Source organism: Molothrus ater, chromosome 26, assembly GCF_012460135.2.
Source record: "Molothrus ater isolate BHLD 08-10-18 breed brown headed cowbird chromosome 26, BPBGC_Mater_1.1, whole genome shotgun sequence".
Taxonomy (NCBI): domain Eukaryota; kingdom Metazoa; phylum Chordata; class Aves; order Passeriformes; family Icteridae; genus Molothrus; species Molothrus ater.
This window is the reverse complement of record NC_050503.2, coordinates 3202959-3217846: the sequence shown is the minus strand read 5'-3', so window position 1 is coordinate 3217846 and position 14888 is coordinate 3202959. Positions and strand designations below refer to the sequence as shown.

The window sequence follows — 14888 nt, the reverse complement described above, 5'->3', positions numbered from 1 at the left end:
AATGAGGGGGCGGCCAGAGCCCTCAAAGAGGCGCCGCGGGGCACGCTGGGAGTTGTAGTCAGCCCTTGGCTACGCCCTCACGGCGGCGGCGCCCCGGGCCGGTCCGTGCGGTACCTGCCGCCGCCGCGGGCCCGGGGAGCGGCTCGGACCGGCTCTGCCGCGGGGCCCGGCCCAGCACCGGGAGCAGGCGGGGCTCCTGCCGCCGGCGGCACGGGCAGGCAGACTGCGCGGCCCACGAGGCCTTGCGGCTGCCGCCAGCTGCCACTCAAAGTAACGTGGGGCGGCTGAGGCGGGCGGGCCGGGCGGACACGGAGCCGCCGGGCTCGGGCTCCGCGGGGCTGCTCCGCCTGGGGAACCCACCGAGAGCCCCTTCCCCGTCCCCTGAGACCCCTCCAGCCGCGGCTGCCGTGAAGTGACCGCGCTCGGGGTCGGTAAAAGCGAGTGAGGAGCAACCTTTAAATATTGCAGGACCCAGCTGTACCTGGGCGCTGCGCAGGCAGGCACGAGGTTAAATATTTAATGCCTCACGTTTCATCCTGATATTTTATTCATTGTGTTATTTACGTGCTGCATGCTGGCAGGGACAAGGTGCTGGGCACTGGAGGCTGTCCCTCTTTTTGCCCCCATGCCATCCATCCATCCATCCATCCATCCATCCATCCATCCATCCATCCATCCATCCATCCATCCATCCATCCATCCATCCATCCATCCATCCATCCATCCATCCATCCATCCATCCACCAGCCCAGCCCCAGCAGTTTCCCCTTTACCTTACCCTGGCCACAGGTGTTCACTGGTCCACTGACTCAGTGATGGACACCAGTTCAAACCCTCCAAAACTCTCCCTTCTGTGCAGTCACATAGATGTTTTCTGTCTGTACATCATATATCTGCATATTTTAATCCAAAAGTAAAGTTTTAAAGCTTTTTTTCCCCCTCCATTCTCTCTCTGTTGCCTTATTGGGAGAATTGAGGGTTTTTTTAAGGAAAGTGTATTTTCAAAGGCTGGAAACATTTCAGATCGTGTTTCAAGGGAAGGATAGACTGGAGGGAGATGTTTTGCAGCATTTTTCAAAACTCCTTTCTGAAAATTGCCAGTTTTCCTTCGGCAATCTCTGTGCTCCTGCCTCGGGAGAGTGACACAGGTAAACCTGGTGGAGTGACGGGTGTCACACGTGTCTTGATCAGCCTCCAGCAGTGATTGACATGAGCCCTGGAGCAGCACCGCCTGTAACCCAGAGATTAATTTGTGTTTGGATGGGAGAAAACAGCGGCACTTAACCCTTGGCACGCCCAGCAGCAAGAGGAGATGGTCCTGCTGCTGTCCCAGGCGTGGGGAATGTGAAAAACGCCAATCACTTGTTTTGAAAATTTTAAAAGTTTAATAGTAATAAAATGGTTATAAAAATAGTAATACGATTAGAGTAATAATAATTTGGACAATTTGAATTACGATAATATGAGACAATAGAGAGAAAGAGTTACAGACGTCCTGGTACCTTTTTCTGGGCAGCACAAGCCTGGAAAAGGACACAGTTAACAGAGGATTAACCCTTAAAAGCAACAGCCTGTTGCATATTCATACACCTCATACATGATGCATAAATTCCATTCAAATACAGGATTCTGTCTGGTCAGTGTCAACTTCTTCCTCCAAATCCTGACAGCACCTTCGAAGAGGTGGGAAGAAGTTCGTTTCTTCTGATAATGGAGCAATAAATTCTCTTTCTCTGAAAGCTTCAGGTGTTCTGTGGCTGCTATTCCACTGCAAGTCCTTTCTTTAAAGAAAGTATCCTACATAGCATCGTTTCTATTTTAACATTTTTTTATAACCCAAAACTACATTTACCACACTACTTAAGAGAATTAATACAGCATCACTTTCTAACACAACACATATAATATTCATTTTAATATTTGCAAAAAGCCAATCATAAAATATGCATTTTTCACAGGGACCCTGCTGGGCAGCGGCCACAGCCCAGAGCTGGCTGTCACCACTGCAGGATGCTCAGCCACACTCGTGCCTGGTGGTGGCAGAGCCTGGAAGAGCCCCAAGGGATGAGGATGTTTGAAATCCATGCTGGGACCAAGAGGGAAATGCTCTGAACAGCAGCAGAGAAATCAAACCAACACAGGGACACCCAGGAGCTCCACCTGAGACTGGATCCCAACAAGAGAGGCTGCTGCTGATGCTGCTGGAATTTCCCCAGGGATTTTGTCTTTCAGCTCTCCCTGAATGCCAGCCTGGCACAGGGGAGCACAGGGCAGCTGTGGATGCTCGAGGGCAGAGCCCACCTCGTTCTGCAGAGACACCAAGGGTGGCTGTGGCTCACCAAACCATCCCATTTTCAGCTTGCCTACTTGAATGAACTCAGCAGAGAGTGGTTCCTGGCACCCTCAGCCGATGTGAACCTCCCAGGGCAGCTGGCACAAGCAGGGACCTCATCCTGGCTGGAGTCAGTCCTGGAATGAGCATGAGATGGGAAGGGGAACTGAGGAAAGGATCTGGCAGCAAACCAGCGAGATCTGAGCCAAAGCTGTGCTGGAAATTAAGATTCCCCAGTTCCCTGAGCTCCCCTTCCAGGACCAAACTGCAGCTCCTCATGCCCAAAATTCCAGTGTCCGCTCTCCAAAGCCACATGTGCCTGAGCCCCTGGGGACAGATGTCCCCTCCAGGTGTCCCCTCCAGGTGTCCCTGGTTCCAGGGGCTGCAGAGGAGGAGTGGGAGCCTCCAGGTGTCCCTGGGTTCCAAACCAGCGAGATCTGAGCCAAAGCTGTGCTGGAAATCAAGATTCCCCAGTTCCCTGAGCTCCCCTTCCAGGACCAAACTGCAGCTCCTCATGCCCAAAATTCCAGTGTCCACTCTCCAAAGCCACATGTGCCTGAGCCCCTGGGGACAGATGTCCCCTCCAGGTGTCCCTGGTTCCAGGGGCTGCAGAGGAGGAGTGGGAGCCCTCAGAGCAGCCCAGCTCTGCTCTCTGCCTTCGATCCCTGTGCTGGCTCCTGTTTGCACTTACCAGCTCTGAGTGGTTTTTAATTATTGATGCCTCCTTTAGCTTTTATCTGCTGCTGCTGCAGCAGCCAGGAAGAGCTCGGCGTTCCTGCATTAACAGGAGCTGGGAAGGGAGCCCTGCTCCTCCAGCATTCCCCTGCCTTTGTTTCAGGCAGAGCTGAAAACGAGGAGGGCGGGAGCCACAGGGGGATGTGCCAGAACCTCCCACTGGGGGTTCTGTCCTGCAGGAGGGACCCAAAGAGGTGAAATCCAGTGAAAAACTGCCAGCTGCTCCCTGCATGCAGGAAGGAGGCTGGGTTTGAGCCTCCAGTGCCAGGCAGGTGGAAGGGAGGATGTCACAGACATATTCTATGAAAAATCCTTTCATTAGGATCTTTTCTCCTGAGAAGCTGGGAAGCTTCAGCTTCTCCACGTTTTGCTGCTTTGGAATGTGATTTAGAGAATTGTTTACCTGTGAAATTGTTTTTACTTGGTGACCAATGACAGCCAGCTGTGTCGAGGCTGTGAGCAGTCACAAGATTTTATCATCATTCTTTTCAAGTCTTCTAATGAAATATTTTCTTCTATTCTTTAGTATAGTTTTAGTGTAATAATATGATATAATATAATTAATATAATATAATATAATTATATATTATATTATATTATATTATATTATATTATATTATATTATATTATATTATATTATATTATATTATATATATTAAAAAACAACTTTATTAACTTAAAACTAGATGTAAAAAGAAACACACACAGAACTCACAATGAAAACCTTCTAAAAACATTCCTCCTCCCCTCACCAAATTTCTAACACATCACAGTAAGACAAAACCTTGGATTCTCAATTCAGTTACCACCCCTCAGATAACCAACTTTCAGTCCACCACTACTCTTCAGATAATCAATTCTCAGTTCACCAAGAAGAGAGGAGTCTCTCTTGTACCATAGGCTCCTAAAAACCTCAACTTTTCTCTCTCTGCCCACAGGCTCTGTAACCCACCAGCCCCTCTGGTGCTGGGTGCACCACGACTCCCCCAGCACGGATTCCTCCTCAGAGGAAGGAAATTTTCCCACTCCAAGTGGCCTAAGAGATAGCAGAGGGGAAGATGTTATCAGGGTGGAGCAGGCTCTGCAGCCAGAGGACAGCTCTAATTATCGAGAGCCAATTCCATTACAGCAATCCCAGCCCCAGGGCACCGCGGGCCGGATTTTCCAGAGGGGCCTGAGAGCCACAGAAGGAGTTTATCCTCTGTGCCCAGAGGAAAAATGAATTATGCACACGCAGAGCAGACCTGTGGCAGCCCGCAGGGACCTCCACGTGTGTTACCAAAGCAGCACAGAGCTGATAGACCTCGGGGGCACTCGCTCCTTGCTTTTCTGGAGAATCCCTGCTCCCTTTTCGCCACCCACCACTTTTCACCTTGAGCTCGTTTGTTCTGGCTTTGCCCGAGCATCCTCCTGGCAGATTGCAGCTGTGGCACAGCCCTCACCTCTGCAGGGGTGTCCCAGAGCCGCAAAGGCCACAGGGACAGCCCCATTCCACCAGCCCCTAGAGGAGAAGCCAGAGGTAGAGGTGTGAATGTTAACCCTGCTCCCAGAGGAACCTCCAGGGAGGGAGAGCAGCACATCCAACAGGAAAGGAATAATCCGGGATTTGCTGCACCTCCAGACACCTCCCACACCAGGAAAACTCAGCTCTCCCCGGCTGATTCCCCCACCTGAAGGGACAGGAGGCACAGGGAAGTATTTTAAAGTCATCCCAAAGGCAACAAGAAAGCAGCAGCAAGTCATGGTTTTAACCAGCCACAGGGACAGCCCCATTCCACCAGCCCCTAACAAGAGAAGCCAGAGGCAGAGGTGTGAATGTTAACCCTGCTCCCACAGGAACCTCCAGGGAGGGAGAGCAGCACATCCAACAGGAAAGAATAATCTGGGATTTGCTAGCACCTGCAGGAAGGAGGACTGCACCTCCAGACACCTCCCACACCAGGAAAACTCAGTTCTCCCCGGCTGATTCCTCCACCTGAAGGGACAGGAGGCACAGGGAAGTATTTTAAAGTCATCCCAAAGGCAACAAGAAAGCAGCAGCAAGTCACTGTTTTAACCAACCTTCTTATTTCTTTATTTGAAAGGCACAGCTTGTACGTCCTTGATACAGCATTTTCAGTTCCTCTTATTATAGGTCAAGTGATTAAACACAAAAAGCAAAACAAGATCTTTCTAAAGAACTATATACAAACACCAGATTATTATTTATTAATTTTTTTTTTTTTTACCGTTTTTGTTTTTTAAGAAGACACGCTAGCGCACGGAGATAAGAACAGAGAAAGCTGCTGTATCCTCTACACAGGGCAGGGGCACAGGGAGGGGGAGGCTGGGGAAGGCTCTTGGTCTGCCCTGTCCACCTGGACACCCCCTCCAGCCCAGGGTGAAGCCCCTGGCAGCCAGAGCTGGTTGAGAACAGGTACATGCAGAACAGCAAGGCTGTTATTAGGCCTGGTATTAGTGCAGGAGGGGCGTGGGGGACACAAGACCAAGAGCACCTGGGGAAGAAGGAGGAGATTGTTCGGGCCAGGGATCCTAGCAGGGAGTTGTGCAGAACCGTTAGGATCAAGGGGCAATCTTTAAATACCGAGGGGGGAGCAGCAGGTGGAGGGAGAGGCCACCGAGGAGCTGGGACAGCCAGGGGGCAAAGTGGCCCCAGAGCAGGCAGAGTCTGCTCCGTGAGGGGGAGGAGGGACAGGGACGGCAGGCTGGGCACAGGGACAGCACGATTGGCCACACGGGTAATGCTATGGCGCTTGCATCGCTGTGCAGCAGCCGGGGACGGCGCTGGGGACACCCCCAGGCCCTGCCACCCGCCCTTGGGGACAGGCCTTGGCAAGCTGCCCCCCAGCACGGGTCACCACGGCCCTGCTGCACAGCGATTCGAGAGAGATACTGCATTTTGCACTAACCCGCCCCCTCCCTCCCTCCTCCCTCCCTCCTCCCCTCCCTCCCCCAGCCCAGCCCCTTTCCCCCGGCCCCCCTGGTTGCTCTAATCCGATTTCTCGCCGTCATCATCTTGGTGGGCATCCCCATCGTGGCCGTTCTTGTCCTCCTTGGAGAGGTGAGCCTGAGAGCCCAGGGCAGACAGCGACAGGAGCCCGGTGCCGGCGCTGACAGCGGGGAGAGAGGGAGGCTGGAGCCCCACGGGGAGCGGGGTCAGGGGCAGAGCGAGGGCTTGGAGCTGGGACAGCTGGTGAGCTTGAAGCTGCTGCTGTAGGGAACGATGGACAGACACACAGACACAACGGGGGGATTGTCATTTTGAGCGCACTCGGTGGGAGCGTGGCAGCAATGGAGGTTAAAGCAGGGGTTTAAATAAGCTTGAAGCTCCTTTCCCACCCAACCCTGAGGTTCTCGAGTCCTGCTGCTGTGACAGCCTCAAGGGAAGACTCAATGTTGTGTCCCCAGCAGGACACACAGCCCCTACCCCACAGGACATCTGGCCTCAGGCTCTGGCACGTCCCAAGGCTGCAGATAAAGCCCTCAATCACAACTTTGACCGAGAGCAGATGGTGTTTTCATGCTGAGTGCCTGCTCTGGTTCCTGCTCGAAACCAAAGCTCCTCTGCTGGGACAGAGCAGGGTCCCTGCAAAGACCACAGCAAGCCTGAGTGCAAGCAGCACAGCCAGCCCAGACTTGCAGCCACAGCACCAGAGCAGGGTCCCCTGATGTCCCCAGGTCAAGAATGCACATCCCAGAGGCCAGAATTCCCTCCCAGCCCAACCCAAACATCACGTACACGGATGATGGAGTTCAGTTCTGGCGCCGTGACCTGCTTAGCTCGTTCAATGGCTCCCAAGACTTGCTGCTGATGCTGGTGTGGAGAAAACAGAGGGATTTGAGGTCACTTGGAGTGTGACAGGGAAGCAGAACAGGGACCCAGTCCACACAATCAGGCTGGTTACACCTGCACACACCCGGACAAGGGCTCCCACCCAGGCCCAGGGCAGCAAGGAGCAGGGAAGGAAGCACTTTTGTCTCATCCCCTTCCTCACCACAGGGTCAAACAGGTCCCCTCTTATCCCCACCCTTGTCCTGCTCTCCACACACCCAGAGATCCTTGGCCAGAAGGCTCCAAGGTGGGCAGTGTCTCATCCTGCCACCCTTCACCTACACAGACCCTCTAACAAACAAAACAAGCCCTAAAAATCAGAAGCTCTTGGGAAGCTCCTTGAGACACATCCTGGATACCAAATTCAGCAGCAGCTGGGTGTCCCAAACACAGGCAGAAAAAATTGATGGATCATATAATTAAAAAAAATAAAGGAGAATTGTACTTGCTCCTGGCAAAGCATGAGGTCTCTGAAACACCAGGACTGTCCACTGCACTTCAGCAAGGAGATTTTTCTTTTCATTTTGGCAGCAGGACAGGGTTAAGGATTGCATTAAGATGCAAAAGATTTAGCTGGGGCTTAGTTATTAGGCAACCCTGATCTGATCAGCAAGCGACTTTGTCTGTCCTAAGAACAGGTGGGTGGGAAAAACAGAACCTGTGCCCCGAGCCCAGCACTGAGCCCAGGCAAGAAGCTCCAACCCCCAAAGGGCCAGGAGAGCTGCTCAGGGCTCAGCCTCCATGAGGAGACAGAAAACACAGCTCTGGAAGTGCTTAATCCTCCCCTGCCCCAGAGACTCCCAAGCACCCCCTCCCCCAATTAATTTCCCAGGGGAGTGGGAGGAGCCCATCAGCTGCATTAATTAATGAGGCAGAGGAACCAGATCTCAAGGAGGATGAGAGGAGGTATCCTCCATATGGAGGTATTTTTTTAAGTGTCCTTCTCCCCCAGTTACCACCCAAAGCTGCCGCTGCTGACGTGGCTGATGGCTCAGGAGAGAGCAGGAGCAGCTTTGTCCCACAAAAGGGTATTGAAGTTCTGGATACTGAGAATTTTACACTTCCTGTGCTGACAGACTCTGACCCCACTGCATTTGACCTGAGGCTGTGGAGAAACCTTCCAAAACTGATTGATAGCACTGGGATTATGGGTGTGTAGTTTGATTAGAAGTGTGTAATATCACAGGGCAGAAACTAAGAGTTTAGAGTTTTAGGATATAGTAATATATATATAGAGCAAGACAGAAGTTTTAGGGTGGACCAACAGAGCACCACACAGTGCTCCAGGAGCCAGCACTGCCCTGAAGGGCTGGGCTGAGAGCAAACAAGGGTTTGCCAGCCCAGGGGTGGGCAGCTGCCTGTGCTGCAGGGCTGGGACACTGCAGAGGGACAGCAGCCTCCATGCACACACACACCCCCCAAACTGGAGACTCACCTCTTGTGAAAGGTAGGGCAGAACCTGTGCACAAATCCCATTTAGCCTCTTGACAATTTCAGCCTAAAAGGTGGGAGAAACAGAGAGGAAAAGTCAGGCAGATCAGGACTGAGCAGGCACAGCATCAGCTGCCCCACCTTCCTTCCTCCTCCTCCTCTTCCTCTGGGCAGGCTGAGTCCCCAAATGGCTGTGGCAAAACCCATCCTCCTGGCAGCATCCTGGTGCCATGGGATCCCCTTGGCCCCCCGAGGCTCCTCCCTGGGATGCTGCTGACTGCAAAGAGCCAAGTTGCACTATTCCTCTTCCTCTCCAGGTCCCCAACATTTATTAAATAAATTGGGAACAACCAGAGAGCAGAGCTCCTGCAGACCCAGGTGGGGATTACATCTGCCATGTGGACAGACAGACAGACACATTCATGGCTGTTCAGCCCTCCCAAGCTCCCCCTCCCCAGTTCTGCTGCTGGACTGGGGCTACTGGGGGAGACCAGAGGGGCTGAGCAGCCTCCTCACGACCCTCAGAGCAGCACTGGCACCTTCTGGGGTGTTAAAATGCTTTTTCTCTAAATAGTGAAGCTTCCAGTCCTCTGCAAATCACTTTCTAAAGGACTGAAAACACAGAGCCAAAGGCTACAGGTACAGATCAAAACCAGCTGAGGGGACCCCAACAGCAGCACAGGGAAGCAGATCAGGCTGGGAGACATTAGTGGGACAGCAGTGAGGATCTGTGGCTCAGATTCTTCTCCAAGATCCAGGTTTTCCCAGGGAAGCCAGTCTCATGGGCTTAGCAACAAGGGCAATGGGATCAGAAGCACCAAGTGCCTTTGTGAGGAACAGAACTGTGCTAAGAGGCTTAAACTGAGCCAGGACTTTGTGACTGGAGCTGAAGCCAGATAGAGACAGGCTCAGAAGAGGCTCATGTTGTTAACACCACAGGTAATTAGTCACTGGGGATAATTAACAACTTAACCACCACTGAAGGTAATGAGCAAACTTATCCAGGCTGCCACAGTCTCCAAGCTGCAGCTCCAGAGCCTTCCTGGTGCTCAAATACCTGTTCAGGCCCTGGGGAGAACCACAGGGTGCCCAGAGCCCAGGATGGGAGCCCACTGTGATCCTGAGAGGTGGGGGGCCCTGCAATTCAAAGGCAGCTCTGACATTTTACAGGCTGATGGCATTTCTAGCTCCTGAAAGGCAACTGAAGTGACAGAGGGCAACTCAGAGCAGACAGCCCACTTTCCCCAGGAACTGCAGCACTTGGAGATGCTTTTCCCCCCTACCTGTTTGTGCATTTCAATATTCAGCCCGTAGGACATCTCATAGTACTGCAGAGCAGGAGAGAAGAGAATAAAACAAATTTTAAGCACTGGGAACCACCACTGAATCCCTGGCAGGGTTTTCTACAAAGGGGAGCAGGGGCAAGCCCCAGGAAACAAAGGCAGCAGGAGCAAACACAGAGATCCCCTCCAGGTGCTCCCTGCCCACCCTGCTCCAGACTGGAGTCTTGCCCCACAGGACTCCCCTCACAGACACTTTTCCACAGTCTGCACCGAGGTGAGAGTGAGTGATGCTGTGTCAAACCTGGAAAAAGGCTCAGGGCTCCAGACTTCCCTAAGCACAGCCAGGAGAGAGGCAGCCTGGCTCTGTGAGCTCTGCCTGGCCAGGATCCTAAAGCCCACATGACTCCTTCAGCAGCAAACGGGAGAGATCACAACTGGACTTCATCTAGCAAGTAACACATCCAGCTGCACACAGCTCCAGCTGTTTAGGAAGGAGTTATGTGGAAACCTCCCCCTTCCACACACAAAAACAATCCACCCAGAAAACCCCTGCACAGCAGCAACAGGCAGCTACAGAATCTATTGGCACAAGCAGCTAATTCCTGACCCCTGGAAGAAGCTGTTAGAAGGCTGATATTTTGAGAGTTTAGAAACCTCCTCCTGCAGCCTGCAATCCTCATTCTTCCAAAGGGAAAAGAACAATCCACATCTGTGCTCATTTAACTGAAGATCACTGGCACCCTGGTACGGGCGCCACAAGGCGATGGAGCCCGGCTCGGTATCAGGATGATCTCAGCCTGCTGCGGGCTCTCGAGGCTTCTTTGCATTCTGAAGACCGAGCAGGAAGCAGGAGCCCGTCCCCCCAAGCTGCCAATTGTGACTTATTCAAAAAAAATCAGAGCAGCTGTAGCAGCTTTGCACATTCACAGGAGCCCTCCCCGTGCTGGGGAGCGGCGGCAGCGAGGCAGGAGCTGCTGTGCCTGCAGAGCCTCCAGCACTGCACCACGAGCAGCAGCCCTTCCCTCTGCTGCTGACAGCAACCTGAATCAATTCTGGGGACTGCCAGCATTAAGGGAAAAAAAAAAAAATAAAATAAATGTATCTTGGCCACTGCTGGAGATGAGGGTTTCCGTGCAGGCTGCACAGGAAGCAATTGTTTACCAGTGAGAACGGGGCAGGCTTCCCCATGAACACACCAGGAAAGCTGTGACCTCTTCTCCTTGTCCCCAGCCCCAAGCACACCTTGCTCCCCACAGCCTCAGAATCTGGCCACAAGAGCAGTGAAGGGGCCAGCTAGCTCCCTTATTTCTGATTTTTTTAAGTCTTAGCTCTGAAGAGCTGCTCTATTAATTTCTACATCTTATCTCTTCTTTCCAGGGCAGGTGCAGCATCTGGCAAGCAGGAACCAGCTCATCTTCATGGACAGTACTGCAGCCTCCCATTAACTCCATGATAGGGAAGGAAGAGACCACAGCCCTGCCTGGCTGTGCTACAAGGGCTCCTGAGGCATTCCCTGGCAGGCAAACCCTCACCCTGCTCACCAGAACGTGGCTGTTTGCTTGGAAAGCCACAGCCAAGCCTGCTGCCCACACGTGGCACCATTACCATGCCTGGGACACACGTGCCAGCACTCAGCATGGCTGTGGGGTCACCACAAGGTGCACAGGGTTTAGCCCCGGCACAGAAGTTGATTTCTGCTTCTAACTCACACCTGGCTTGTGGGATTTCCCAGTTTCATGACCTCCCAGAGCACTGCTTTGTCTCTCAGTGGCCATGACCTTCCCAGAGTCCCCAGACACCTGCACACCAGCACCTTGCATCACCTCCTCAGGTGTGCAAAAGCTGTCACTTCCTTTGAGCCAAGCACCCATCATGCAATCCCCATTTTCTCCATCAAAAAACTCCCTCTCACCGTGCATTTCAACAACCCCCTGCATGCAGCCAACACAAAACAGCCCCATTTGCAGAAAAGAGCCAATTCCAGCCCTGCTGAGAGTCCTGGAGCTCTGGCAGAGCCCAGGCACAGGCACCTGCTGGTGTTGCCACCCACACACTCTGCTCTGGGCTGCTCCTTACCATGACGTAGTGACGCTGCATCTCCGATTTCTCGCTGGCTAGTTTGTCACATTCCAACTTCAAGCTGAAAAGCCAGAAAACAGTAAGAAAAAACCACAAACAGGAGGTGAGAGAGTTGATCTCCACAGAGCAGCTGCTTCCTGCACGGCCTCATCCTGGCCAGGCTGGATTCTTGGACATCATTATCTGGATTCCAAGGGGTGGCCAGAGCAGAGCCCAGACAGGCTGTGCTGGCACGGGGGTGACCACACAGAGCCTTGCTCCCACTCTCTCAGCTGGAGCCCTCCCCAGCACACATTCAGGAAAAGGACACAAGGCTATCCACCAGCAGAGCACTGACCTCCCTCCAGGCAAATCCATTCCACAGGAAGCAGAACACTGGGGAGAAGCAGACTTGGCTGCCCAGGGGAGGGGTTTGACTTTCCTCAACAGATCGCTGGCAGCTGGGGACAGATTCTGGCACAGAACCTGTCTGCAGCACTCAAGAGATGTTCCAATACAACATCAAAACCAAAGCCAGACCCACTTCTGGATGGATGGGGGTGTGGGGGGGGAGGGAGGCCCAAGTGCAGCACATCCCTCCAGAAGCAAGGATTTTTTCCTCTCTCCTAGATTCTTCACACCCTTCAGAGAAAGTGCCGCTGCTCCCAGTGTTTTATGAGACTCCGACTCACCAGCCGAGCAACTGCAGCCAGCATGTGCTGTGGTTTTATGTTTCAAACAAGAAACAGCTTCACCTACACAAAACCTGCTCCTTCTTGAGCAGATTAAGTCCAAGGGGGTGGAGCGGCATGGGGGGAAAGCTTCCCTTTCAGCAGGAGCCCCTACTCCCCTGCTGGCACTGCCAAGGCACAGAGACACAAGGAAATGGCCACTTCCCAGCAGTTTTTCTGCCTGCTCCTGCCAAAATGACACCACCACCACAAACTCGCAGGCAGAGCCCGGGGCTGGGGGACATTGCAGCCACATGGCACCAATGCACACACCAAAATCAGTGCCAGGCCGTGGAAGAGGGCATCACCCAGACAATTTAAACCGAAGGGCTTCGTGCTTATGTCAGACACACACACAGGCAAAGCAATAGATTGTCTCTAGCCAGATTTTGGGTCAGCAGCACTATTTCCACACACATTCACAGAAAAGTAGATGCTTTTGGATTTAAGTGCTCCCTGCAGTATTTGCAGTCCAGGAATGGCAGCCAGCGAGAAAAACTGAGGAAAACTCCCAGCAAGAGGCAGGAGGCCTGGCAAGTGTCTGTGCAGTCCTGGCTGAGCAGCACTTGGAGGAAAGACCTTGGCTGGAGAGGGGAATGGGCGTTCTCCTCGCCGGGCTCCCATGTGGACGCCACCAACGCCAAAGCTGTCCCAAGCTCCGCCACCGGCTCCCCTTCCCCAGATTCTCACCCGGTCCCCGGAGCGAAGCAACGAGCGGAAGAACCGGAGCAATTCCCGTGCACCGGGACGGGCCCGGGGGGGCAGCACGTACCTGTGGTACTGGGCCTGCAGCAGCTGGAACTCGTCCTTGATGCGGTCGCATGAGTCGGAGGTCGTGAACTTCAGCTGCTGAGGCAGGTGAGAGGAGCCCTTGAACAACAGGAGACAGCGCTGGGGCCGGAGCCGGCGGCCGCCGGGCCCCGAGCCCGCCCCGCTCTCGCCGCCCCGGGGGCCGAGCCCCCGCCGGGGGGCAGCGCCCGTGCCCGGGACGCGCCCAAGGTCACCCGTGGGGCCCCTTCCCCGCCTGCCGCCGCCCCTCGGCACCGGCGGCGGGAGGCGCTCGATCCCCCGGAGCCCGCGGGGCCGAGGGAGGCCGGGCAGCCCCCGGGCAGCCCCCGCGGCCCCGCCGGCGCCCGGCCCCGCCCCGCGGCCGCTCCGGCCCCGGGCCGCGCCGTACCGAGTGCCGGCTTTGTGGAAACATCATGTCAGGTTGCGGCTCGGTCCCCGCACGGAGCGGCCCGGTGCCGCCTGCCGCCCCCGCCGCGGCTCCCCGCGCCGCCGCCGCCGCCGCCTTTGTCCGCGCCGGGTCCGGCCGCCCCGGCCCCGCGGCCGCCCCGCCCCGGCCGCGCCGCTCGCCCCGCGCCGCTCCCGCCGCCGGCGCCTATTGTCTAATGGCGGCTGCGGCTCCGGCTCCGTCCTGCGGCTGCTCGGCACCACCTGCCGCCGCCGCCGCCTCCCCGGCCCGGGCGGGCCCACGGCCGCGCCCGCCCCCGCCGGTCCCCGCCCCCGCCAAGCGGCGCCGCCGGCCGCGGGCACCGGGCCGGGCCGCGCTCCGTGCCCCGCGTCCCGCTCCGAGCCCCGCTCCGGGCCCTCCGTGCGGCGGGGCACGGGGGATGCAGCCCCGTGGTCGGCGCGGGCCTTGCCCCGCCGGGCTTTGCCCCCTCAGCCTCCGGTGCCGCGGCCCGCCGGGCGTCCCTGCCCGAGCCCCCGGGCCCGCCGGGCGTCCCTGCCCGAGCCCCTCCGAGCCCAGGGTCCGCCTGGCCTGAGGCGGGTCCGGAGCCCCGGACCGGCCCTTGCCGCGCACTGAGCTCCTCGCCCTTCTCAGCTCATTTTCTCGCCCTTCCCCAAGCAGAACAGGCGTTTTTTTAACCTAGAGTTTCGTTTTGCTTTATTTCAGCGTTGCCCTTGGCTAAGCGTGAGGGAAGGCAAAGGAAAAAGGTAATTCACGTACAAGTGGCCACCAGAGAAACCTCTGATCTCCAAACAATGCGATATTCTGCTCTGGATGCAAACTTTGGTCCTAAACCTGCTGCCTGAGGAGGTGACCCTGCAGTTCATGTCCTGTGGGATCGATTGCATCCCCCCAGAGAGCAGTGGGGTGGGGAATTCAGCCACAGACTTTATTTCTGGAAGGATTTTGTTGCCATGGGGCCTCTTGTAAAGCCACGCTCACAAATGTGCCCGTGCTGGGGTAAGATCAGGTCCTTGTAGGCCATTTGGGCAGGAGCATGGTTGGTACGTGTGAGCACACAGGGAACTTTCATAAATTTTGGATGTTGTTCCATGTCTATCTTTAAAAATCAGTACATTTTCTGATTAAAAATAAAGCCCTACACGTCATGACTCCAGCAATGTGGGCTGGCCTGTTGTGGTATTTATTTTTAAAAAGAACAATATAGCAGCTGAGTTATTGTGACACCTCCTGCATATTGTGCAGTAGCTTTTTCACTTCAACATCTCCATATTAGTGGAAACTGTGACAGCTT

The 14888-nt window shown here is 54.8% G+C and overlaps 1 protein-coding gene across 2 annotated transcripts; it reads right to left on the bottom strand.

The window, feature by feature from the left end:
• Positions 1–5111: 5111 nt before the first annotated feature.
• On the bottom strand, positions 5112–13712 carry TLE5 (TLE family member 5, transcriptional modulator). 2 transcript variants are annotated; one of them, XM_036399243.2, is made up of 7 exons: positions 13580–13712; positions 13175–13272; positions 11690–11753; positions 9614–9658; positions 8335–8397; positions 6807–6881; positions 5112–6275 (listed from the first exon to the last, which is right to left on the bottom strand). In XM_036399243.2, exons 1-7 carry the CDS (start codon positions 13604–13606, stop codon positions 6057–6059), a joined length of 591 nt encoding a protein of 196 aa, XP_036255136.1. In that variant the 5' UTR covers positions 13607–13712; the 3' UTR covers positions 5112–6056. The 2 variants fall into 2 exon arrangements, with proteins under 2 accessions (XP_036255136.1, XP_036255135.1); XM_036399242.2 differs by having other exon boundaries at positions 5112–6278; positions 13580–13711.
• Between the last annotated feature and the right edge of the window lie 1176 nt (positions 13713–14888).